Source organism: Physeter macrocephalus, chromosome 2, assembly GCF_002837175.3.
Source record: "Physeter macrocephalus isolate SW-GA chromosome 2, ASM283717v5, whole genome shotgun sequence".
In the NCBI taxonomy this organism is placed as follows: Eukaryota; Metazoa; Chordata; class Mammalia; order Artiodactyla; family Physeteridae; genus Physeter; species Physeter macrocephalus.
This window is the reverse complement of record NC_041215.1, coordinates 132,224,524-132,251,128: the sequence shown is the minus strand read 5'-3', so window position 1 is coordinate 132,251,128 and position 26,605 is coordinate 132,224,524. Positions and strand designations below refer to the sequence as shown.

At 42.3% G+C, this 26,605-nt stretch overlaps 1 protein-coding gene and 1 long non-coding RNA gene across 6 annotated transcripts in view; one reads left to right on the top strand and one right to left on the bottom strand.

The window, feature by feature from the left end:
* GIGYF2 (GRB10 interacting GYF protein 2) overlaps nt 1-17,236 on the top strand; it is a 128,762-nt gene extending 111,526 nt beyond the window's left edge. For 2 of the 5 annotated variants that reach the window (XM_007125031.4, XM_028482720.2), the window contains 7 exons: nt 3,730-3,852; nt 6,421-6,618; nt 6,737-6,942; nt 8,105-8,259; nt 9,771-9,955; nt 10,742-10,889; nt 15,254-15,677. In XM_007125031.4, the coding sequence (XP_007125093.2) occupies nt 3,730-3,852; nt 6,421-6,618; nt 6,737-6,942; nt 8,105-8,259; nt 9,771-9,955; nt 10,742-10,889; nt 15,254-15,321 (1,083 nt within the window). In that variant the 3' untranslated portion in view covers nt 15,322-15,677. Of the gene's footprint in view, nt 1-3,729; nt 3,853-6,420; nt 6,619-6,736; nt 6,943-8,104; nt 8,260-9,770; nt 9,956-10,741; nt 10,890-15,253; nt 15,678-16,635; nt 17,103-17,151 lie in introns of those variants that run through there. The other 3 variants (XR_003677897.1, XR_003677898.2, XM_055090572.1) reach the window with 3 other exon arrangements.
* LOC114484710 (uncharacterized) lies at nt 2,058-24,025 on the bottom strand. Its single transcript, XR_003677900.2, has 5 exons — nt 21,020-24,025; nt 19,277-19,468; nt 17,809-18,400; nt 17,142-17,269; nt 2,058-2,632 (listed from the first exon to the last, which is right to left on the bottom strand). It is a non-coding gene; the product is annotated as an uncharacterized lncRNA (long non-coding RNA).
* Between the last annotated feature and the right edge of the window lie 2,580 nt (nt 24,026-26,605).

Below are 26,605 nucleotides of genomic sequence, written 5' to 3'. Positions count from 1 at the left end.
TTGCTGCGCCCGGGCTTTCTCTAGTTGTGGCGAGCGGGGGCTACTCTTCATTGTGGTGCGCGGGCTTCTCATTGCAGTGGCTTCTCTTGTTGTGGAGCATGGGCTCTAGACGTGTGGGCTTCAGTAGTTGTGGCACGTGGGCTCAGTAGTTGTGGCACACAGGCTTAGTTGCTCTGCGGCGTATGGAATCTTCCCGGACCAGGGCTCGAACCCATGTCCTCTGCATTGGCAGGTGGAATCTTAACCATTGAGCCACCAGGGAAGCCCTGTTGGAAGATTTTTAATCAGAGTTTCAATTTCCTTATTTGTGATGGGTCTGTTCATATTTCCCTATAAACTTCCCTCTTAGAACTGCTTTTGCTGCATCCCATAGGTTTTGGATTGTCGTGTTTTTGTTGTAATTTGTCTCCAGGCATTTTTTGATTTCCTCTTTGATTTCTTCAGTGATTTCTTGGTTATTTAATAACGTATTGTTTAGCCTCTCTGTGTTTGTGTTTTTTACGTTTTTTTCCCTGTAATTCATTTCTAATCTCGTAGCGTTTTCTAATCTCATAGATTATTTTAAAAATAATCTCTGTATCTTTATTGATATTGTTTATTTGATGTGACATTGTTAACATGTCTACTTTTAGTACTTTAATCATGGTTTCCTTCTCTGAACATATTTATAAGACTTTGATGTCTTTGTTAAATCTGACATCTGATCACTCACTATCACAGGCAGTTTCTATTGCCAGCTTTTTTCCTGGTATATAGACATACTTTCTCATAAGTTTTTGTTGGAAACTAGACTCTTTTGCTAATGCATTGTAGCATTTCTGGGTTCTGGTCCTCCCTCCGCCCTCACTCATTTTTTTATTTGTTTTGTGGCTAGCTAGATTAATTTAGTGAACTTCCCCGCCTCTCCCCAATAGTGTGAAGCCTCTGCTGCAGCTTCTCTGGGGATTCAGCATTGGGTATGCTCACAGTCACTCTGGGCTGACAGTGGTTTGGGCTGGGCTCTCTTTGACTGTCTTGTTCCACATTTAGCTGTTAAACTCCACTAGTTGCTAACTGGATTACTCTATTCTCACAAGAACCCTCTGGCATAAAATGTTCCAAAAGCCTGATCCAGTCAAACTCAGGCTCTTTTGAAGAGGTACTTCCTGAGGTTTATATTTGAGATTTGTTCTGACCCTAGGCAGACTGCTTCTAGCTTGGTTCTCTGAGACAAAGAAGCAGAGTACAGTTTAGCCCGTATCTCCAGTGAATCTACCAGTTAACCCCTTGCCTTTCACTGCAACATGCACTGTTTTTGAAAGTGCCTTTAGGCTTGAACTAATCACTCTCCACACTCTGTTGCAAATGAAGTCTGTTCCTTTGGGAAGAGGTCTGCAGCTCTCTTTATTCCAATCTGTTCCTCCCACCTCTGCTTCAAGGCAGAAGTCCCAGAGTCACAGCTTTGGAGCTGGGAACAATGGCGCCTGCTTTATGAATTGAGCCCTTGGGGGAGGGGCAGTAGCCTCAGGTCTTCTTGGCTTGCCTCTCCTGGTGGCGGTCAGGGCCCTAGTAGTCTCTGTAGCACTGTGTAGTTTCCATCCCAGAAGTTGGGACTAGGCATAAGAAGGGAGCCACCCCACCTCTCAGCTGTATTTATCAGTAACTTAGCCTTTGCAACAGGTAGCTGGAGCCAGGATGAGAATTGCTGATATTGTACTCTTTCCGGGAAGCCAGCCCACTGACTGTCAGCTAATGAGGAGAGAGGGAGGCCTGTGTTCTTTGTTGCCTTCATCTGAAGTAGTGTTTCTGTCTGGCTGAGCTAGGAGTTGGGAGAGAGTGGGTCATGGTGCAAGTACTGCAGACTCTCTGTTCTTAGTGAGTTTTAGCAGATTTTCTTAAAGAAATGTTGTCAAAAATAGTGTTGAAAAAGTAAGGTAGCAATGTCAGGGCAAGAAAAAAAAAGTAAGGTTTTTTAAATCAGCAAAGTATAATTAGACATTCAGGGGGCAGAAAATGTACCAAATTCCCAACTGTTTGCTTCTGACTTGGGAGAGAGTTGTTCTGAAAAGCGTGATTGACAAACTTCAGTTCTCTGAGTGGGCAGTACAGGATGTTGGTTGAACTGGAAAATGCCCTGAGGCAATGTTGATGGAGTGATGGGGTATTATTTCTTATGTACAAATAAGACTTAAGGGAAATTGATAGCTCTCTGCAGACGTTTGTCTGTCATGTGAAAAAGACTTAGATTTGTTCTGCATTACTCCAGAGAGCAGACTCATGAATCATGAGCAAAAAGTACAGTGAAGTATACTTTGGCACAAAATATAGGAGGATTTCAGAGGTTCTTGAAAGAGGAATAGGCCATTTCAGGAGGCAGTGAATCTGTTCTTGATGCTGGCTGAGTTTCTGCTGAAGAGGACTGGCGATTGGTTTCTGGGTATGGTGGGGTGATACAGCCACTGAGATTTTCGACAACATCAGTGGTTGCTGGTTCTGACTGCATCAGAATTACAAAAATATGCGAATTGGTTGGCTTTACCTTTGGGTCTTCTGATTCCTTGAGTGTGGGGCCGGGGCATCTACATTTTTACGGGTCCTCCAGGTGATGCTGCCAGGTTTGATCTTGATAGTGCTTTCCAAAACGTGTCATTTCCTGTGGAGAAAAAGAGTTCATTTGTGCTCAACTTTGCCTACTTAGTCCCCCATCTTTCTCTCTTAGCTGCCTCCTGTACCCCTCTCCTACCCTAGCACAGGTGCATTTTGAGAGAAATGCCGCTACTACCCATCATTGGGCAAAAAGTGGTAAAGGATCTCTTATGTTCGGTAGTATTGAGGGTACTCATTTGGAGAGCTGTCTGGTAACATCAGTGACAGTTTTAACTGTTTTTACTCTTACCCATCAGTTCCAGTTTTAGAGATTCCTACTGAAGAGCCATTCTTTTTTGGGACTGTTTGGCCTTTTGTTTGTTTTGGTCCATCCGTGCTCATGTATTGTTTTTATTAAACATATTTTAAGTCTGGTTAGGTTTGGTTTTCGTTTGCTTTTAAGAGCCATAAGATGTCTCAAAATTAGAGTGTATCTTTTTTCTGGCCCAGAAAGACCAAGGGATTCCCCTAGAGATAATCAAGCTTTTGAGAACACTAAAGCATTCAGGACTCATATATTTATACTTTATTTTAGTTGATAATTTTAAGGCATAGGAAAAATAGAATTGTTGATTAAAACCAGCTTAGTGCTCACTACTAGAAGGCGCAGCCTGGTTAACACCCTTTCATGAAAGACTGATTGAAAACTGTGCCTGGCATCTTTCCTCAGCTGCCCACCTCAGCTCTCCCTTCAGAAATCTCGCCCTTGCTACTTTCATTGGAAAGTAGCATATCTTGTCCTTCATTACCTCCTTGGATTGAAAACTTAGTGATTCTTTTATTTCTTTCTCTTTATGGTTGTATATTGCTGTATATGTCAATGCCAGGTGTAACAAATTTGCAGTTTCATAATGGTAGATCAAATAAAAGTGTATTTAGGTACTTAAGTTGTTTTAAAATAATCTTGTGACAAAAAAATTACGGAAAAGAAGCAGACTGACTGGGAGAGTAGTACGTAAAAGGATTGAAGAAGGAAATTTGAATTGAGTGTTATAAATGGAGTTGAAAGAAACATGAATGTTCTGGCTGTACCTAATGCATTATTGCCCCTTTGTTTCCTGTCCATGTTTCCTCATGAACTCTTTTGCCTTCCTTTTTTGTTAGCTTCCCTCTTCTTCAACGTGGGGCCAGCAGTCCAATACGACAGCATGTCAGTCCCAGGCAACGCTATCTTTGGCTGAAATCCAAAAACTAGAAGAGGAACGAGAACGGCAACTTCGAGAGGAGGTAAATTTTAAAAGTAACAGTGATCTAGACAATCAGTGTTTCAGAATAACTAGTGTGCATCATGGATGAGTGGCTACTAAAGATAACTATTATTGTCAGAGCTACCTCAAACATTTTTAACCATAGCTCTTGAGAGAATAGCTCGTAAATAAAAGTTACTTGGGTGTTTCAAAATTGGGGGTGAGTTTTGTGCAGATATCCTTTTGTAAATTTGATGCTTAGAATGCAGAATACTTTTTTCCCTAAAGGGTATTGGGTTTTCTGACTAACCTAGAAAACCTTAAAATATGACAGCAATAACTCCTCTCTGCCTGTAAGTCTATATCCTATAGTTCCTCATTAGGATAGGAAGGATACAAAAGAGTGAAAGGGGTTGGGGGCGGTGCAGCAGAACATAGTTCTTGACAGAAAAGAGAAAATAAGTAAAATGGTTTGGCTCAGCATGTCATTAGGTACCATATTCACCCACCCATCCATCCATCTATCCATCACATAGTTGCTACTCAGTTACAGTTTTAGTCTGGGGATATAGCTGAGTCTAAAACAGACAAAATTCTCTGCCTTCATAAAGCTTACCTTTAGTTGAGGGGACCTGGACAATAAAAATTAAGTAAAACATGGAGTTCTGGAAGGCAATATGTGTCAGAAAGAACAATAAAGTGAGGAGGGGCATAGAGAGAGGGTTGGGAGTTGGGGGATAGTATTGGTAGTGGTAGTGATTGTCTAGTTTTAGGTAGTGCTATCTGGGAAGGCCTCTCTGAAAAGGTGGCATGAGGTAGCAGAGGCTTGGAGAAAGTGCTTTATGTGGATATAATTTGAGGCAGAACAGTCAAGTTGTTCACGAATGCAAGCTGTCATTCTGGTCTGGGTGTCTGCACAAGTTTACCATGTAGTGTGCGTGACGTCATCCAGTAGGTTAAAATGTTGCTTCACCTTAAAAATGACTTTATTTCCCACCCTCTTAAAAAAAAAAAAATAGACTGAACTTTCTCTGAAATCATCTCTCTTTTCTAAAAGGTTAACAGCTGAATGCAGAGCAGAGTATATCTTCCCCCTTCAAGGCTAGAAATTGTTCCAGTAATTTTGGTCTCTGCTTAGAAATAATAATAGTGGTCATCAGAGTTGAAATCACAGGTCTTTTCTTGTTCATATTTTTGTCTGTTAGAAGTTAATAATTGCCTTGTGTTTTTATTTGATTAATTTTCTTTGAACTCTTAAGTCTTCCTACACTCTTCAAAAGGTATAAAATGGCACTCCATAGATATTTCTCACATAGGGAAAACCTATGACAATTCTGTTTCATTCTTTCCCTGGAGGTGTCCTTTCCAGGACACTGTAGCCTGTTCAGATCTGAACGCGCTTGGCTTGCTGCACAGGTGCTCTCTGTTTTTCTCGAATTTTTGTCATCTGCATGTTGCCCTCCCGGACTGATTTTGGTTTTCCCATATTTTCTTTCCCGCTTTCCATCTCTGTCTTTTTTATCTTTTCTGATGGGGTATTTCTTCAGTCCTATCTTTTAGTCCTTCTATTGAACTTCTAATGTATGTTCTCGTATTTTGAAGTTCTGAGTCCGTATGTTGTTCCTCTAAGTGTTTCTTTTTATATAGCCTCTTATTCTTGTTTTGCTGACTGCACTGTCTTACCTCTAAAAATATTACTTACTGATAGCATTTTAAAAAGCTAGCTCCTATTTTTCCTTGTCTTGTTTCTGTTTCCACAGAATTTTGTTTGTTTGATTTGGTCTTTGGCTTTCATCTTAGAAGCTCTGTCAAGTGTTTCTTGATCCTGGGCTATCCGTTCATATTCAGGAATAAGGCACAGAAAAGCTGTTTGGAGGTTCTGGTATATATAACACCTTGCTGGGCTTTGCTGTAATGGTCTCTGTAATGGTCTGTTCTGTTGGAGTCCCACCATCTGTTGGTATCTGTAGGTGTATTCTCTTGTCCTGGGTCAGCTTTCCTATAGACTAATCCGCTAATCTGGTTCAGCCTCTTTAAAAAGGGAAGTTTTAATTTTCTTCTGGGGAGAGAGGGATAGCTGTTAACGGCTTTGGGTTGGGGAGGTAGTCAGGGTCTCCGTGCTGCTTTTTACAGACCTTCAGCCTGTCGTCTTCTATGTGAGATACCCCTACCTCGAATTCCTGAGCTTTCTCTGTGAATTGGCCTGTTTCTGAGCTTCCTTTACTTAGGTTTCAACTTACTGGGTCTGTTATATTGGCTGTCTTTATCTGCCTGCTTTCCAGCTTTTAAAGTCTATTTTATTCTCTTTGTCCTTAAGGTTTATGCTTTAGAAAAAAACTTTTTTCTGTCATTTTGGTAGGGCTTTGGCAGTAAACATATATTTCGCTTTTATGCTTAATTTTTAAGAAGTAATTCTTAATTTCTTTTTATTCTCCTGTTAGTACTTCTGGCAGTTTACATCTTTATTTGCAGTAGAGGAGTTACCTCTGTCATGGTGTTTAATTTTATATAGCTGCTGTGTATTTACATTCCATTTAGTATACTGGACGTTTGTAACTATTTTTTTAAACAACGGAATCCTGAGGTGCCTCTGTTTCTGTGCCTGCAGCAGAGGCGCCAGCAGAGGGAACTGCTGAAAGCTCTCCAGCAGCAGCAACAGCAGCAACAGCAGAAACTCTCAGGGTGGGGGAATGTCAGCAAACCGGCAGGTACTGCAAAATCCCTTCTGGAGATACAACAGGAAGAAGCCAGGCAAATGCAGCAGCAGCAACAGCAGCAGCAGCCCAGCAGAGCCCGGAATAATCCGGTGGGTTCATTTTCCTCAGCAGTCACTGTATGGGCTGGTGTTACAGGTTAGCTCATCTTTCCTAACTTATCTTTTTAATATTGTTAACTGTGATTATTTGTCTCCTTTTCTTTAACAGCATTCCAGCCTGCACACCAGCCTTGGGAATTCTGTTTGGGGCTCTATAAATGCTGGTCCCCCTAACCAGTGGGCATCTGACCTAGTCAGTAGTATCTGGAGTAATGCTGACACTAAAAACTCCAACATGGGATTCTGGGATGATGCAGTGAAAGAGGTGGGACCCAGGAATTCAACGAACAAAAATAAAAACAACGCCAGTCTCAGGTAGGGCTCAAGACGATCAACCTACGCTCTTTGGTGGGTTGGGGGAAGCGGCATGTGAGGAGTAGGCTATGGGGTGGCCAGAGAAAGGTAGTTATTTAGTTTTTACTTATTTTCACCTGTATCCTACCACGTGAGGTCATAGTTTGATGATTGCTTTTCTTCCCTGTGGAAACACATCTATATTATTACTAGGAGCTCCTTTGGTTGCTGGACACTTAGTCCATTGCCTGTCACGTGGTAACCACTTAATATTTTTATTATTGCTGTGGAATATTTCACCAAGGTATTCTCTAGATTTTAGCAGTTTTCTCTAAATTTGTATTTTTAAGTTACTTACACTATGAGTATTATAAACACTAAAACCATTTTATTTTTATGATAAATTAGTTACATTTTACATTCATCTTTCTTTCCTCAGTATACAGTTTTATTGAACGAACACGGGTTTTAATGTTAAATACATGAACTCAAATCCCAGCACTACCACTTATTAGCTGTGTGACCTTGGGCAAGAGGGAACCTCTTTGAGCCTCAGTTCCCTCATCTGTAAAATGAAGATGATAACTTCATGGGTGTGGTTCTAAAGGTAAATGAATACATGTGGAGTAGTTAGTAAAGTGCCTGGCACATAGTAACCACTTAATAAATGGTAGTGTTGTCAGAATATTTCTTCTTGATTGAGGGCTTAATGTGTTATGAATAGGACACTAAATAACTGTCAGTTTATTGAGCATTTTTGCCAGGCACTATGCTCTAGGCCTTTGCATATAGTATCTTTATTCCTTTTGATAACCCAAAGAAGTATTAGTAACATTTTACAGATGAGGAAACTGAGGCTTAGCAAAATTTAAAGTCTTACTGAAGGACATATAGGGGAGCATTTAATAATTTCTCTGAAAAGAAGCCCTGTATTCACAAACTAGAATGTATTAACTGAGGCTAGATTTTAAGGGGTATTGAGTAACCCCCCCCCCCCCCCCCAGTATTTCAGTATTTTTGTTTCAGGTTTGTTGTTGTTGTTTTTTTGTTTTAATTTTTGGAGCCAAGAATTGGATTGCTGGACAGCCATCCAATGTTGCCAAGACATTATTTATGGTGTTAGAATGTAATCATATAGTAACAGTTTCTGGGAATATAATATCACCCTATTGTTTTGCTTTAGTAAATCTGTAGGTGTGTCTAACCGGCAGAATAAGAAAGTAGAAGAAGAAGAAAAATTGCTGAAGCTCTTTCAGGGAGTAAATAAAGCCCAAGATGGATTTACCCAGTGGTGTGAACAGATGCTTCATGCCCTTAATACGGCAAATAACTTGGATGGTAAGAATTGGGGAGGGAAACCCAGCATGTGGAATGGCAGAGCAGGACCCACAAAAAGTTAGAAAATTGGAATGATGATGGGCCAACACTCAGGAGGTGAAATCTGATGGAGGTCAAGTCCTGCACCTACCATAGGAACTTGACTCTTTAATAGTCTTGTAGAAAAGTTCTATAATACTATGCTGAAATAGGTTATCAGTGGTTACCAAAAAGTAGATGCTATCTTCGTTAGGCTGTCTTACGATGTACAGGGGAGAAGAGGTCATAGTTCCATACTGCTCATTTTATGGGGGGGCATTGCCAGGTGGACAAAGGAGAGTAACTGTTATAGTGGGGACAGAGGTCAGCCTGGGCAAGAGAAGGCTCAGGTGATGTGAGGTTTTTCCCTTCCTGCCTTTGGGGTCAGGGGTGGGAATCATGTGACAGAGCAAGTAGACTTATTTTGTGTAGGATAAAGCTAAGACCCATAATGTATGCAAGTGAAAAGATTTCAGCGCAATTTGAAGAAAAACTTGCTAATTGTTAGTTGTTCACAAAGAGAATTATCAGCCTTAGGTGGAAGTGCGTCTTTCCCTTACCCTCCAGCTTGGTGTGGAAGGGATTCCCATAACTCATGGGCTTTGTTGAACTAGTCCACCTCTGATGTCTTTTCTAAAACCAAGAATCTTTTAAAAACAGAGCAGTGAAGGAATTGAAGTGTTCCTTTGTAGCATTGTAACGATAGCTAATGGTCCGCTGGAGCCAGAGAAAGCAGTAGTGAAAAATAGCAATGGCTACCATCCATTAAGCACCTACCATGTACTAGGCACTTTCTAGGGGTTAACATGTGTTATCCTAGGTATCTAATTTTTGCAGTAATTTTATGATACACGTTTACAATGTAGGTGATGTTATCCCCATTTTATAAATAAGGAAACGGAGGCTCAGAATGGTTAAGTAACTCATCAAGGTCACACAGTCAGCAAATTTCAGAATCAGGTTTTAAACCCATGTCTGTCTAACTCTGATACTCGTGCTTTTCTCCTGCACCACGCTGCTTCATGTTCCGTTTTTCTTGTAAACTTAGGATATCTCAGTGAAGTGAAAGGAGGCTATGCCTATATCTTCGGTATCTGTTGTGGTGCCTGCCGACATTATCACACTTAATAAATACTGATTGAATTTAAGGAAAAATGAAATGAATCCCCAGATGACTTTAGCCTTAGGCAAGCAGTTGTTTGGATCAACGTGACTTTTAGTTTCTACCAAAATAACATTTAGTGAAACTAAACATGCATGGTATCTTTGTCTCTGTGCTGTTTCAGATGATTTGGGACATTGCAGTGATAGTGGGTCCCCCCCACTACTACTCCAGAGGAGACTGAAGAGTATTTATCATAATAGCTGCATGCCTTTCAAGTTTCCATCGTTAATGTCTGTATTAGGTGTTAAAATATATTAAAAACTGAAACTGATCTCGTCTGTGTGATATTTCATTGTTACTCTATGTCTTGTTCCCTCTCATGTTACAGTTCCCACATTTGTTTCTTTCCTGAAAGAAGTAGAATCTCCTTACGAGGTCCATGATTACATTAGGGCCTATTTAGGAGACACCTCTGAGGCCAAGGAGTTTGCCAAGCAGTTCCTTGAGCGCCGCGCCAAACAGAAAGCCAGCCAGCGGCAGCCGCCGCAGCAACAGCCGCCGCCGCAGCAGCAGGTATGAGGCAGCAGAGTGAGCGCAGTGCCCTTGTGAGTGTTAATGTCTTGAAATGTTGAGCAGCCAGAGAAATGAAAATTAGAACAGTGTTCCCGTTTTCGTACATCACGTGACTGGAACCTTTTAAAACATGGTGGACTTGATATTTTCAAATTCAGTGTCTAGAAACCTTTGTGAATTTCCCAGTTAGCAAATGTAGCCATTCATTCTCTGTTAGGCATATCAGCCCCGTTGTTCTTGGTTCATATAAGTGCCTCTGTCAAATTGCAAATTCCACCTTGTCATAGACCATAAATTTGGTTTTAAATAGTTAAAACTTACAAATGTTAGCTCTCTGCTGCTCAGGATCCACTGGTACCCAGTACCGACAACACTATAACCTGCCAGACATTTCACACATTGTCGGTGGGCCCCGGAGAACAAAGGAACCTTCCACTTGGAGTGGGTGAGAGGTGTGGATCGCCAAAGAGCCAATTCCTAGTGGATGATACGGAGTCCATGTATATCTGGAGAGGTTTTGACAGCTGTGCTGTCACAGCAGTGTGGACACCTGGAGTTACCAGGACGGGCCTTGTGGAGACAGAGTTCAAGTGGGATGTCTGAATCTAAATGAAGGGGAAGCATGGCTCAGTGGACTGTTCTTAGTTTCGTTATTACCAGAATCCACGGTAGGCTTTCTGTTTTTAAACTCATCCTTGGTAAGGTGAGACCAGATCAACCATTTCCTTAGGGTGGGCCAAGCCTGTATCCACCGTGTAACCTCAGTTGTGCTATCTCGTTTTACAGGACTCTGTGTGGGGGATGAACCACAGTGCACTCCATTCAGTATTTCAGACCAATCAAAGCAACAACCAACAGTCCAATTTTGAAGCTGTACAAAGTGGCAAGAAGAAGAAAAAGCAGAAGATGGTCCGAGCAGATCCGAGTTTATTAGGTGAGCACAGACCTAATGTCTTAGCTGGGTGATGGGGGGAGATTATATGTGAGTCCCATGGTAGAATGTTTTTCATGAAGGGAAATACTTCTTATAAAAAATAAATGTTTTTGACCAGTTCAAAATTAGGAGTCAGTATTTACTGGGCATCTCAGTGCAGGAGCTATGCCTCAGGTGCTATAGGGAGTAAGAAAAGTAATACATTGTGCGGTGCCTTCAGTTTTAAAGTCTTTTTTCATATCTAATATGAACTCCTTTAAAAAAACTTTCAATTTAATTGGAAAAGAATGCTAATGGACAACAGAAGAAGTTGTTTAAAATTTAAAATGCTCACTTGTGTGGAAGCAGACCATAAATCCAATCAGATGTTCACAGAAAAGAACCAGTATTTGTTGACATTCACTGTATGTATAATTCAATTCTCATATTATCCTGCATTATGAGGTAATGTTCCAGCTTTACCAGTGAGTAAACCAAGGCCTAGAGGATCTAAGACATTTCCCAGAGTCACACAGCATTTAGCAGTGCAGCTGGGGTTTCAGAGCAGGCCTGTTTTCACTCTTCTGTGTTACCCGTGGCTACTCTTATCTAACACTGAGGACCAGTGTCTTCATACAGGGCAGCCAGCCTTGGGGAAAAGGTGACACCTGAATTGGGGCTTTGAAAGACAGGGAAGATAGAGAGTGGTGTTTCTGGAATAATAAACAGCATAGGCAAAGCTGGTGGGCCACCTGTGTTTCTTAAATTGGCCTGACAACCTCACAGGCAATGATGAAATTAAAATTATTCTCTATTTATGAACGTAGAATAGGCTGTTATAAAACTATGCTGTCTGGAATAGAATGGTTATATTGGCAAAGGTGGCAGATTGGGAAGTCAGGCAGACTAGTTAGGAGGCCGCAGTATAGACCAGGTGAAAGATACTGGTGGCCTAGAATAGGGTTTTGGCAGTGGAGATGGAAAGGAGTTAGATGGATTTTAGAAATTTAGGGGATGGACAAGGAGAATGGAAAGGTTTGGGCAGCCGGATGAAAAGAGTTGCCCTTTTGCTAAAATGCTGAGCGCTGGAAAGTGGAGCAGGCTTACGGGGCAATGAGGCAGTGTTTAAGTGTCGGGTAGATTGAGTGTGAAGTGACTAGGAGGCATGATACAGAGATGGAAGAGCTGATAGCACAGCAAGAGGTCTATTGCTCTGCCCTTGGTAGGATCTGTACTCCAGAGGTTTCCTGCGTTGGAGAAATCAAAGTATCAGTAACAGAAACCCAGCTTTGAGGATTGCCCTGTGGAACCGGTGCTCTGCAGGCTGGCTTTGGAAACCTAGAGATCTGGCGAAATTTTGTTTTCTTCTGCATGTCTTGGAAGTTTATGTTAAGGGTGGATGGAACAGTCCAAAATTTTATCCAGTTTTGACAGAGATACGTGAACGTAGATTTAAGAGTGTTCCTTCAGTTCTGGTTGTGAGTTCTAGCTAAGAATCCCCCGCTATTTAGCTGGGGTACTTGGCGGGGGGAGGGGGGAAAATGTTCTCAGGGAAAAGCTTCCTCTGAAAATGAGGTAAAGGTTTTTGGATTAAATATCTGATCTGACCCCATCTCCCATTATAGACCTAAGAAAGAAAGGGACTTAAAATCCCCCTTCAAGGGAATGAGACATAGGTCATTCTAGGAATAGAGTTTTAAGGAATATATATCTTGAAAGGGAAGAAAAAAAAAATATAAGGGAAGTAAAACTGTTCAACAAAATACTGAAGAAGCTCACTTGGGTGGGCTCTTGCTTGGACCATTTAGTGAGAATCTCTGTTCGACTGAACTTCCCTCTGGAAATTCCTCTGATAATTTCTGCCCCTTACCTACTCATATCCATTTATTATTGTTTTTAATTGATATATGCCTTATGGACTTATAGATTAAGAAAAATTTACAAACAGCCATCAGTCACAAGTTCCCCGTGCACATAATGGGAAAACAGGTTCAGATTTGACCCCGAAGTATCCATTGAGAAAGTGGTCGTTGATCAGAAGAGAGTTTTGCTTCTAAAACAAACCTTCAGAGAGATCCCAGCTTCATTTTAATGATCATGTCCTCCATTGTACTCTTGCGTTTCCCTCTAGTTTTTAGAGCTACCAAGTGCCATTGTGAGCCAGCATCATTGTCCAAGTTCTGCCGCTTTTCATGTGCTGTAAAGGCCAGTCCGATCTACCTCTTGAAATCTGTTTCCTGCAATTCTGCCTTGCGTTCAAATCCTCTTCATTGCCTTACCTCAATATATTTTTGGACGATAGTTATCATTTAGAACTCTGCAGGTTTGTGAAGTGCAGTACGGGCCAGCATCCTGTACTTGGATATGAGAAATACACACACACACAATACCATTTTTTCACCAGTCATACTTTCCTTACAGAAACAGTCTCCCAAACCTTAAAGAAATTATGTGAGTGGGAGTCTGTTGTTCTGAACCTAATATAGTCTTTAGAGCTGGGCATATTGGACTTACATCCTCATTTGTATTGCATGGGGTCTTATCATATCCCAGAGCTCCCCCTTCTGTCAAGTGGGGAGGAGACGTGCCCTCCTTACTGTTTTTTTTGCCAGGTAGATGAGACCATGTCTGCTAAAAGCCCAGCCCGGTAATCGTCATATTATAGCAGCGAATACTTAACTTTTTTTGGCCCCAGGCTTCTTTTCCCTTCCTGTCTTTGTATGACTAAAATTGTTTTAGTTTGTGTTTTTGTTACATTCCCACTTTTATCTCATGTAGCTCATTATTGTTTTTATCACATTTCATTTGTTCTTGAGATATATGTGAAGTCAAAGAAAAACCTGCTTCGGAATAGAGTAATAGTTCATTTCATAAACTGTTTGGTCTTTAGGTTTTTACACTTACCTAATTAACTGCTGTTATTTTCAAATATGAACACTAAGCCTTTCATTATTTTCAGGGGAAAAAAATCTTGCAGGTTATGGGAACACAGTTGAGGGGTAGAACTCAGGTTGGAATTTGGAATCCTGGCCTCTCCCCGGCAGGAGGCCTTGTACGCGGCTTGTACCGCAGCTTCCTTGGTTAATAAATAGGCATGTTTATTTTTTCAAATCATGATATTTTTGAATCAAGAATGTAATGTAATTAAGCTATTTTTATTATGTGAGACATTTTTTGTTTATTATTGGTACATTTAAAATATGTATTTGAAAACTTGAACATTAAAGAACAAAAAGGAGGGGGCAGAAAACTCAATATTAACAGAACTGCCTTTAGACTGGAGAGCATCGCCTGTTTACTTTTTGATATTCAAATAGCAGCTGAAACAGTTTGGGATTTCATTTAGGGTAGATGAACTGAACGCTTTTTGAGAATCACTCATTCCAAAGAGGCCCTGTTAATAGTACTTTTTATCAATCTCTGATCATGGAGTTGATGGAAAAATTACACGTGGCTGACGGCATTAGGTTTTCAAACCTCAGGAGTGTTTTTAAGTGCTGCTTGTTGCCTTCAGTGGCTGTGCTGGGACTGCTTTTTCTAACCCAGATTGCATTTCATTCCGTTAATATTGCTAAACGAAATCCTTGCCTTTGCTGGTCTACTTAGAGTAGATTGAGTTGAATAAAGTAGTTTAAAATGTTTTTATGCTGTCTGCTGTGTGATAGGAAGAACATCTGAGGGCTCTAAGGATCTTGTGGTGGGTCTTCCCTGGAGCCTCCTACCACTGAAAGCAAAATCTCTTGACCAGAACTTTGACAAAGTTTCGGACCCAGAGTATTCCCGATAGCGAATGAGGCCTGAGGTACTGGGTGGGCCAAAAAGTTCATTTGGGTTTTTCTATAACATCTTACAGAAAAACCCGAACGAAATTTTTGGCCAACCCAATAGTGTTATTCCCACTCACATTTCACAATCATTTGGTCGAGTGGTTACAAAGTACTTAGTGTGTTATTCCTGTCCTCCCCCTGCCCCATTCTTTTAAGGTACACCTTCTGAATGAACTTTCCCCCCTAGCCAGCCTGGCCTTAAAACACACTTACAACCCAGGCTCTGCTCAGGACTCTCTAAGGCAGTGGTTTGCAATTCTTTTTAAGCAGTGGTGCTGGGTTTGTGTGTGTGTGTGTGTGTGTGTGTGTGTGTGTGTGTGTTTCCTCCCTAATTAAATTATATCAGAACCTTAAGATAAAACATATAAAAAATAGAGTGTCTAATTGGAAGGGCAAAAAAACCATTACATTGACTTTTATCCTTTCTTCTCCCTCCTTTTAGTATCCCTATTTGTGTGCTCAAAAACAGGAGACTAAAATTCCAGCTGCCTGCCTAGAATTTGAGCCACATGGTTGTCTGGGTGTGGTCAGTCACTCGCTGCCAATTTTTCCCTGCAGGGTTTTCAGTCAATGCTTCATCGGAGCGACTCAACATGGGTGAAATCGAGACTTTGGATGACTACTGAGCACCTGCCAGAGCGGACTGGCCTTCCCTCTTTTCTCTGCTGACCATGGATTCTGCACCTTTGGACACGACACTTAACTCACCATATACTCTTTATCACTGCAACAAATCACAGAACCGATCATCTCAGGCTTTTTCTTCCAGCCCTTTGTGTCCAAGATTCTTTAAACCATTTTTGTTGGTGAGCATCTCAGACTGTAGATAAGTGACCAGACCCTGTGTCTTGGGGGTGGCAGTTGGGATTACTCCCCAGCAAGGCTGATTTTGGGCAGACATGTTTACTGTGCCGTGATTTCACCTACTGTCTCCCAGAAAGTGTGTTGGGATCTGCCAATAGCAATTTACTTTCTCTTGTCACTTTTTTCCTTCTATTTTGTTTTTCTTCTCCTTCTCCCCTCCTCCCCGCAAAAAAAAAAAAACAAAAAACAAAACGGGCATGGGGTCTGACTGGTGCAATCGTGAAGAGAGTTAATGGTAACAGACATTGGCCAGCAACAAAAACGCCCACGGACTGATTTGAGTGTCTGACAGAGACAGTGAGAGCTCTTCCAGTCTGAAGGTTGCATTGCCACTGCTAACTCTGGGATTGCATCCAAGAGGCCCTGAGTGGGATGGAGTTTAGATTGGTTGGTTTGACGTTGCACACCCCTCGCCTCTTCTTTCTGAGCATCCTTTCAGAGAAAGGATACTTGTTTTTTCTCCATTAGATAGTGACTTCCAAGCAAGCTGACTTCTCCCCTGGCATACTCCAACCTGATTGGACAAAGGAAGCCCTGTGGCCTGGGAGAGGGACTTATTTTTAATTTTTCTTTCTTACAAAAACGGATTTTTTCCCATAAATATTTTTACTTCAGAGGACTAGGACCAGTTTGTTTTGGGCCTTTCTGCTGAAAATTTGTCTCGTTTAAGAGGCAGTTAGGATCTTTACCATATGTATGAATTTGTGTAATTTCATTTTGGATAGGGATAAACTTCTGCTTCTGATAAAAGCCCGGAATTTCATCTGGTTCCTCCGAGCATTGCGTGTGTGTCTTGCCGTGGCCCCGAAAGGTTTTGTTTAAAGATTCTGGAATGGCAAGTTGCTTGCCTTTTCTGAAAAAAGAACATACAAAACCTGACCATCTTTAAGACCTTCATCCATGGAAACCACTATACAGGAGATTGCAGTGGGATGGAGGGGATGGGAGAGAACAGGAGAGAGAAGCCTGGTTCTGGCTACTGGTGTGGCCTCCTAATACCCCTTCACTTCAGATATAAATGTATTCAAGCCCTATTTATAAACAGTACTCTTCCTGCCTCTGCCAACCCCCCACAGAACATCACCTGGAATTGCCAATCACACTTTGGTCTGGAGCCTTTGGACCGTCCGTCCCTGTGCAAGAAGTGCTGTGGTTCGGGTGGCTCCTGGTAGAGCGCCTTTTCTTTCTGTCATCATTGCCCGAAGAAGGCTGGAGTTGCTCTGAGAGCAGTTTGGTTTTGGATGATTATTGGTTTCTATTTTTATTCTTTTGGATCACCATTCTCCCTGTCCCTTTTTGCCTCCCTCCCTCTTAAACATGTACAATAACTATACAGAGACTGCTACAGACTTGTACATAGTTTTTGGATCAAATAGCATGAGGAGATGGGGAACCATTAAAAATTGGGGCTCCTGCTCTCCTTTGCTTTGTAAATTCAAAAGTGGGGGGTGGGGAAGAGGGATAGTTAAAATGTTTACAAAACTTTAAGCTCCCTCGGAACTTTTGCCAGTGTGGAGGAAAATAAAAAGGAACTTAAATAAAACCTGGTGGTATTCTATCTGAGTACACTTCTTGTACTCACCCTTGTCAAGGCTGAGTTTTCCACCAAACCATCTTCTTGGCACCATGGAAAAGCTCCAGACACGTGAACACCCAAGACATGGACGCAGCTGTGGCTTTCTCTGGCAGGCTATGGAACGCTGACTGGTTCTGTATTTGAGAATGTAGAGGTCAAGGTAAACGTGGGTAAGTTGATTAAATGTCTTTCCTCCTTTGCCCCTTTCTGCTAACCTGCAGATCGTCTCCTGTCCTCACAACACAGACACACACCCCTGAAGGTGCCCCCTCCAGAGCCTGCCCACTCCTTCCAAGCTAGATTCTATTGTATGCGTGTTCAGGGGAAATTGAAAAATAAAACAAACGTTTGGGGGAGGGGTAGGCAGATTTCAGGGAGCAATGTCGTTTTAGTCATGGAACATTCCGTTTGCTTAACCAGGAGCATTGCTTCGACCTGAGGAATTTCCCACGTGGTGGAAAGAACCCACTCTTTCCTAAGAATGTTTGTTTCTGTCTCAATTCTCCCAATTTTCACATTCTCATTTGCTCACTCTTGTACTTCCAGCGACCAGGTTCTTATCTCTTTCTGTGAACTTACTCGCATATTATCTAAACTCTTCCTGAGTTTTAAAGTATTTGTTTTGTACACTGTTTGCTTCCAGTTGTTTTAAGTCAGAGATTTAAAAACATACCCGGACAGGGTAGTTTGATTATGGATACTTTTCCCAAGGTAGTCGGTGTTCTGGTTACTGTTGCTACGTAACGAATTACCGGCAAACTGGCTTACAGCAACCCTTGCATTTTATTGGTAGTTTTGTGAGTCAGGACTCTGTGGGGAGGGCGCAGCCGGGCAGTTCTTCCATGGTGTCTCCTCTGGTTACGGTCAGAGGTCAGCTGGGGCTGCGACCTTAGGAAGGTTTGAGAGGTTGGGCGACACGATGGCTCACTCGTGTGAGTGGCAGTTGACGCTGGCGGTTGCCGGAGAACTCAGCTGGGTAGGTGGCCGGAGGAGCTACGTGTGCCCTCTCCAGCATGGCAGCTTCAGGGTGGACTTCTTATTTGGCAGTTGGCTTCCCCCAGAACCTGGCAGAGGCTGCATCACCTCTTCTGACCTGGACTCGGGAGTCACGTAGTGTCACTCCTGTGACACTTTGTGAGAGTAGTCACAAGCTCTTTCAGATTCAGCGGTTTGGGGAACATGGTCACCTCCAACATCTCCCTTGATGGAATGAGTTGTAAGGTCACTTTATAGAAGAGCATGTGGGATGGGAGGTACTGTTGTTGCTGTTTTGGGGAAATAGCTGCATAAAATTAGTTTATGCATACACATCAAGGAACTTCAATTCTTCCTTGGCTCTAAATTGAGGAATTATTTTTTTCTTTTTAATTTCAGGATAATGGTACTTCAGGCTTTATTTTAAATAATACATACATGCAAATATATACACACATAGTGTGTGTGCCATTTTCTACACCTTATTTTAAATTGATCAGGTGAAGAAATTGAAGTTTATTTTATACAAAATGTCCTCTCCACATTATTAATGAAAAAGTCTGTATGATTCTGATGTGAAATGAGCCTGGTTCTCTCCTGTGCTTCCATTCTGGGAAGTAGAGCTTCGTTAAAAGAGCAACAGGCATGCACATTCTAAATAGAGTAAGGTGCAGCTGAGAGCACATTCCACATGGAAGTTGGCCTCATGTTAATGGGTTATTTGGGAACAAAAAGAAAAAAGCCCAGCTCTAGAGGATGGCTGTGAGCGCAGGCAATTCCTGATGAAGCCACAGTGCTTGCTGGGACCGTGGAGAGCCTGGGAACCTTGAGGCAGCCAGATGTGTGATCATTTTACAGACATTGTCAGATGCCCTGAGTATGACGGACCTGCATAGCTTTTGGTAGTGTTGGTTCTGGACAGGGCACCTGGAGCCTCTGAGAGAAGAGTTTCCCTCCAGGGATTCGTCAGTGGGAATATTTTGCAGCTAAAGTAACAAACACTGCTGTGGCTCAATGTATGGGAGAAACGGCACGTAGATGTCGGGAAGCAAGAGAAGAGAACTGGGCTCTTCCCTGATTGCAGCAACTGCCCTGCAGCCTAAAAGCTGCGGTTGCTTCCCCTTTCGTTGCTGGCAAAGTGATGACATCATGGGGATGGAACTCACCTTAGCTTCAACACTCAGTTCAGTCCAGCTGGTCTTAAGCAGAGACATCATTTCTTACAGATTGTTTACTTGTTCCCCCAAATCTAGGAGTGGAGGATTATTTTCCCTTGGTAGCCAGTTGTTTTCTCCTTTGAATGCCTCCTTTAGCATGAGAAGTAATCCTGAAGGTCAGTGGGTCATTGTTAGGTTTGGCTGCAAATAATAAGATACAAAGTAACGGTGACTTAAACAAGATAGTTTCTCAAGTGAAATCTGGAAGTCATCAGTCCAAGGCTGGTGTGGCTCAGGGACCCAGGTTCTTTCTGTTTTACCCTCCTGGTTGCGGCTTCCATTCTCAAGAAGGTCACTCATGGTCCAAGGTGACTGCTAGAGCACCAAAGATCATGCCTATATTCCAGGCGGGAGGAAGGATTGGGGTGAGGCTTAGGGAGCACACCTCCCTCTTCAGTCAGACTTCCTTGAGGAGCTCTTTTGGGAGCTCTGCCAAACATCTTAAGTCTTTTCAGCTGGAACGTGGATACGTAACTATAGTTAGTTCAAGAAAGGCTGGAAATTTGGGGGTTTTAGTTGAGTGGTTTGCCACCCCAAATACCACTGGGATTCTCTTTCTAAGAAACACAGGGAATGGATGTTACATTGGCAGTTAGCAGCCTCTACCACTGTCATTCTCTTTAGCCTGCTTTGAAGTTGGAAGAGTTTGGGTGGGTTGAGTTTGTGCACATCCACCATGGGAAAGGAATCCTAGTGGTTACCCTGGTGAGGGCGCTCAGAACAGGCTCTGTTCCATTCTTGTGCAGAGCCGGGAACCTGGAGTGATTTCCAAGGGCTCAACCTTGCTGTGTCTAGCAACCCCCAATTCTATACAGGATCTAGGTTTTTGGTGTGTGTGTGAGTGTGTGTGTTTTTAAAGGTACCCTGTGGGTGAACCTATGAGTGGTTTTGTGGATGGGGGCACTGGAGTCAAGCTGTCAGATTTGAACGTTGATCCTGCTATCTCCTTTAGGCAAGTATTTGTTTCCCCGTCTGTGAAATGGGAACTGTGAGGTAGCTGTGATCAGTAACTTAAAATGTAATCGCATAGTACAATGCCCAGCACATAAATGCTTGATAAATATTTGTAGGCCATTTTGCAAGGGAGAAGGGAGTTTGTGGGCTCATGTGTAGGTGCAGTGGAACGTATTAAAAATGGGGAGCCTCCCTCTTAGACATCTGAAAATCAATGTAAAGAGTACCCCTCAGGGAGGTAATGTGGCGTGGGTTCGAGGAGACTGGATATTAGTACCAGCTTCGTTATTAACCTGTCCTTCCTGTCCTGTCTCTGGGTCTCAGTTTCCTTGCCTGTCAGATGAGGGGGTTGGACCAGATCAAATGATGAACTTGAAACAAAAATCAGTCCCTGAGCCCCATGTCCCGTGGTTTCTTATTTAGGGTGGGGCCCAGCACTGGAAATTATTTTTTAGGTGCCCTAAGTGATCCTCAGTGGACAGCTTGAGTGGGGAACTACTGGCCTAGCTGATCTGTGAGGTTTCCTTCAGCTCTCACCTCCTGAGTGCATATGTGCAAGTGTGATCTGTGTGTGCATCTGTACATCTTTGCAGCATATTGCTGACACGTGGTGTTTGCAGATTTAGCGCTTGTGTTTTAGTGTGGGTCTTTGACAAATAACCGTTGTGGTTTTACTAAAGCAGACCCAGGTCAAAATGTAAGCATGGTGAGCCTCAGTTAAGGGAACGAGTCACTTACTTGGATTTTCTGACTTCTTTTGATAAGGTCAAGTTAGGCCCTAAGCAGGTCAGGGTCCCATCATGAATCAGAAACCGTCCTAAATATTCAGTCAGGGGCTTCCCTGGTGGCGCAGTGGCTGAGAGTCCGCCTGCCGACGCAGGGGACACGGGTTCGTGCCCCGGTCCGGGAAGATCCCACATGCCACGGAGCGGCTGGGCCCGTGAGCCATGGCCGCTGAGCCTGCGCGTCCGGAGCCTGTGCTCCCCAACGGGAGAGGCCACAACAGTGAGAGGCCCGCGTACTGCAAAGGAAAAGAAAAAAAAAAACAGTCAAAAGAAATGCGGGTGGAGGGCAGGGGATTGGCGTTGAAAGAGTAGGAAGAATTGGCGTTGGAAGAGTAGGAAGGTAAGATTACTGAAGGATTAGTAACTAGGGAAATCACTAATACCTTATCTAATGGTCAGTCATCATATCCTTTTCTAGGTGATACTAATATCTTCAATTCACTTACAGTCTCACCTGGATAATTCGTATCTTAACTAAATTTTATTTTACATATATATATATACACACACAGATGTATATGAAAAATTGGTGTATATATATATGTATATATACAGCAAGGAATAAAATATACATCAGTTTTTGTTTCGGTGCCTTGTCGTGAGGCTGTGGGTGATAATTTGTACAACTTCCTTATTTACTTCCCATTTCATGTTCTTTTTGCCTTCCACCAGCCCCTGAGCTGGTGAGGGACTTAAACCTTCATTCCCAAGGGGTTTGAGTCCTTAACAGTACTGAGGTTACTGCAGCTTTCGTCTTTAATTAGCTTTTGCCTGAGTTCAGTTTTTTTTCTTTTTAATTGAAAAAACGTAAGCATACATTGAAGTAGACTAGTGTCTTTAGTCTGGGCTGGGAAGTCTCACGATCTAGGTGCTGACAGATCAAGTGTCTGGTGAGTGTCATCTTCCTGGTTTGCACATGGCCATCTTCTTGTTATGTCCTCACATGGCAGAGAAGGAGATCTCAGGTCTTTCTCTTTCTATCCCATCTTTTTATCTCTTAAAAATCGTCTTTTTATCCCATTACGAGGACCCCACCCTCATGACCTAATCTAACCCTAACCACCTCCCCAAAGCCCCACCTCTGAATACCATCCCATTGGGACTAGGGCTCCCAACATACAAATCTTGGGGGACACAACTTTCAGTCACAGCAGCTAATGTAACAAATTCCTACCGTTTTACCAATTTTGTTTTTTTAATCTCACCTTTTTTTCCCTTAGAATATTTTAAAACAAATCCTAGATATCACTGAGTCACTCGTAAATATTTTAATGTGCATGGTAACAGACAAAGATACCTTTAAAAAAAAGTACATGCCAATATCACATTAAGACTATTAATAGTTTCTTAGTATCTAAACCCAGTCTGTAAGATTTTTTTCAGATTATCTTAAAAATGTCTTTTTACAAAAGTTTGAATCAGAATCAAAATCAGAATGAGGTTCACGGATTGCATTTGGTTGCTATGTTTAAGTCTCTTTTAGTCTAACCAGTTTCCCCTCAAAAAAAAAAAAAAATTGAAAAAACAAGATCGTTTACCCACAGAACATCCCATAATGTGGACTCAGCAAGGAGCGTCCTTATAGTGTCAATTTGTTACTCTCCCCCACATCTTCTGTGAATGAGTAGTCAGGTCTAGAAACTTAACTGGATTCAGATTGTCCCCGCCCCCTCCAAGAATACTTCCTTGCTGTACGTCCTGTTGCAGCACAGGCAGCATTGTCTGGTTGTCCTGTCCCATTTTCACTATGTCAAAATTCATCAGTCCCGTTGCTGTCAGGTTGATTCATCCGTTATAAAAGTTCTGTTGATCTTTCATGTAGCAGTTTTAACATTCATTGATGATCATTGCCTAGGTCTGTTATTTCATTAGTCACTGAAATATAGTGATTCTTTTTGGGGAGAAGGGGGATTTTAAAAATTTTGAATAATTTCAGACTTAAAACTTGCAAGAACAGTAGAAAAAACTCCCACATATCTTTCATCCAGATTCTCCAATTGCTAACATTTTACCATACCTGCTTTATTATTTTTTTCCTCAATAACTACACTCACAATAATGACTCTCAGTAACTATTTTTTATGAATCACTTGAAAGAAAATTGCAGACATTATGTCCCTTATCCCTAAACATTTCAGGGCGTGTTTCCTTGAGACAAGGACATTTACATAACCACCGTACAATTATTAAAATTAGGAAATAAAGTATATGATGCTATTAGTTAATATCCAGGCTTCATTCATATTTCACCAGTTGTTCCACTAATGTCTTTTATAAGGAAAAACAAAAAGGTGCAGGATGCCATCATGATTGCTTTTTGTATTTGGATGTCATGTTTCTTGAGTCTTCCCTAATCCGGAGCGGTTCCTCTATCTTTCGTACCTTGAGATTTTTAAAGGACAGTTATTTTGTAGAATGCACTCAGTTTGCATTTGTCTGGTATTTTTCTCATGATTTAATTGAGATTATGCAGTTGGGCAGGAATACTACAGAAATGATGTTATGTCCTTGATGCGTCCTATCAGGAGGCACGTGATGTCAGTTTGAACCGTTACTGGTGATGTTAACTTTAATTACTTAAAGATAATATCTGCCAGGTTTTTCCACTGTAACGATTTTTCCCTTTATGGGAGATACTTTGAGACTATGTAAATATCCGGCTCTCATCAAACTTTTATCCACTAGTTTTAGCAGTCATTGATGATTCTTGCTTGAACAATTAGTGGTTGTCAGGCTTTCCTGTAATTTATTAGTCAGCATTCCACTATAAGGAAGCGCTTTACACAGACACACGCACGCACGCACACACTGTAGGTTATAATCGGATACTATTGTGCACAAATTGTCCATTTGGAGCCCCTCCAAGTTGACATTTGTGTCCTTTTGCCATATCCCTATCATCCTTTGAGCACTTCATGAGATATTCTAGGCTCATCATTTACTTTTACTTTTCCAGATTTGGAATTAGCCATTTCTCTAAGGAGCCTGCTGCTTCTGCAAGGGAGGCCTGAGGATTTGTGAGTGGAAGATTCTCAGATTTGTTTGAGTCTGCCCAAATACCCCCATTCCAGATCTCAAGGTCTCCTTCCCATTCATGCCATAAACTTTACCTGAAAGAACTGACACAGCTGTGAATTCAGTTTGACTGTAATTTTGCAAGCCACACTTACTCGTTACTGAAGTTGGCGTGGCCAGTGCCGCTGCTGCTGCCAGAGACATTGTCAGAAATCTGAATGAGAAAGAGAGGCACTTCTCTCCCGCCTTTCATCTCCCCCCAGTGTCTCCATTGCAGATGCCAACAGGGTGTCAGCTGGCAAGAATCTCTCAGGAGTGTGATCTGGGAGTCTGACTCTGCATTACATTGAGGGCACAGAAAGGTGAGGACGGGAGATAGAGCAAACGAGCAGCACCAACAAATGAGTGAACAAGTGAGAAGATGCTCGATGTTAATTCTATCCCAGAAATCCCAACTGATTGAATTCCAGTATTAAGTTCCTATCATGAGCTAGGTTCTAGAAATACGTTGGTGAACTAAACACAGCCCCAGCTGTCTGGGACTTAGTCACAGAGTAGAGACAGACAACCAATGGACTCTTCATTTAAAGGCACCATATCATATATCTGACAAAGGATTTTTATCTGGGTACACACACCGAAAAAATCCTAAAAATAAATTCAGCGTGATAGACCACCCTAATATATCAGCAAAAAAAAACTGAGCAGACCCTTCACACAGGAGGATATTCCTGTGGTCAATAAACATGAAAAGGTGTTCAACTACTAGTCATGGAAGTACAACCACGATGAGACACCACTACATACCTATCAGAATGGCTGGAAATAAAAAAGGCTGGCAATGCCAGGTATTGGTGAGGATGTGGAGCAGCTGGAACTCTCATACTGCTGATGAGTATAAATGAGAACAAACACTTTGGAAAGCTGCTCGTCAGCAACTACAGAATCTAAACACTGTGCTCTGACCTAGCAATCCTATCTTTAGATATATAACCAAGAGAACTTAGTGTATATGTTCGCCAAAGGCAGGTTCAAGAATACCCACAGGAGCTATACGCATAAAAGTTCAGACCTGGAAATAACCCAAACTGACATAAATAAATGGATAAAATGGATAAAAGAATGGATAAATTGTGGCATAGTCATACAATTGAATACTATTCAGCAATAAAAAAGAATGAGCCACTGCTACTTGCAACAGTGTGGATGAGTCTCACGGAATGTTGAGCAGAAGAAGCCAGACATGAGTTCATGCCATATGATTCAGTTTACTTGAAGTTCAAGAGTAGAGGAAGCTAATCTATGGTGATAGAAGACAGATTGGCACCTTGGGGGTACTGACTAGGGAGGGGCAGGAAGAATCCTGCTGGTGTGCTGGAAATGCTCTATATTGATTTGGGTGGTGTTTACAAATGTATGAAAGTTCATCAAGCTGTAAACATAAGATTTGTGTACTTCACAATATATAGGTCATCCCTCAAAAAATTAACCAAAAAAAAAAAAAAAGGAAATGAGAGTTTCATACAAATATAAATGCTAAGAAGAAATTTAAAGCCATGTCATGGGTGGATGGGGGACTGAATGATCAGAGCTGAGACCTGAATGATTAGGAGTGATTAGGAGGTAGCCATGTAATGAGCTGAGAGACTGCTTTCTGGGAGAGGGGACAGCAAATGAAAAGGCCCTGAGGCAGGATTAAGTTTGGTGTATTGGAGGAACCTCGTCAAGGCCAGCAGACTTGAACATAGCGAGCAGGGCCAAGGCAAGTCCTTAGTTGGGCTTTTTATTCTAAGAGCAGTGGGAAACCATGAAGGGTTTGAAGTAGGGGGGGTGTACTTTCTGAGAGCTTAGACAAGGGAAAGAGAGAGACCTCTGATGAATCTTAATTATGTGGCTACGACATCTGGAAGGTGGGGGGCTGGGATTTAACTACTGTGCAGGGCTGGAGAGGCAGTGCAGTCAAGGTTTGTTTTGGACACGTTAAGTTGGAGATGCTCGTTAGGTACCCTTGGGGCTGTCCGGGAGGCAGTGGGTGATGGGGCTGAAGTTCTGGGCCAGAACTGGGTTGGAAATGTGTGTCATGAACACACAGGTGGTACTTCAAGTCCCAGGTACCTAGGAGAGCAGAGAGCAAGAAGAAGGGACACAGGGCGTTTTATGACATGAGTGTTTCTGGAGAGACTAGAGCTGCCAGAAGGTTTGGGTGGAAACTGCTTTAAAAGTGCTGCTTTAACAAGCGCTGTTGTGTGCCCACTCCCTGCCAGGCATCGAGAGCCCAAACGTGAGCAGAACCTGGCCCTCATCAGTGCTGCCAGCCTAGGGTTGGAGTCTCCCAAGCCTGGGCCTTGAGCACTAAAATGCAGATTCCTGGGCCCATCCACGACCCACTGAAACAGAGTGCCAGGGCCATCTGCATTTATCAAGCTCCCTGGGTGAGTTGCACATGGAGGTTGAGATTCTCTCACTTTCAGTGGCGCAGGGGTGTGTGTGTGTGTGTGTGTGTGTGTGTGTGTGTGTGTGTGTG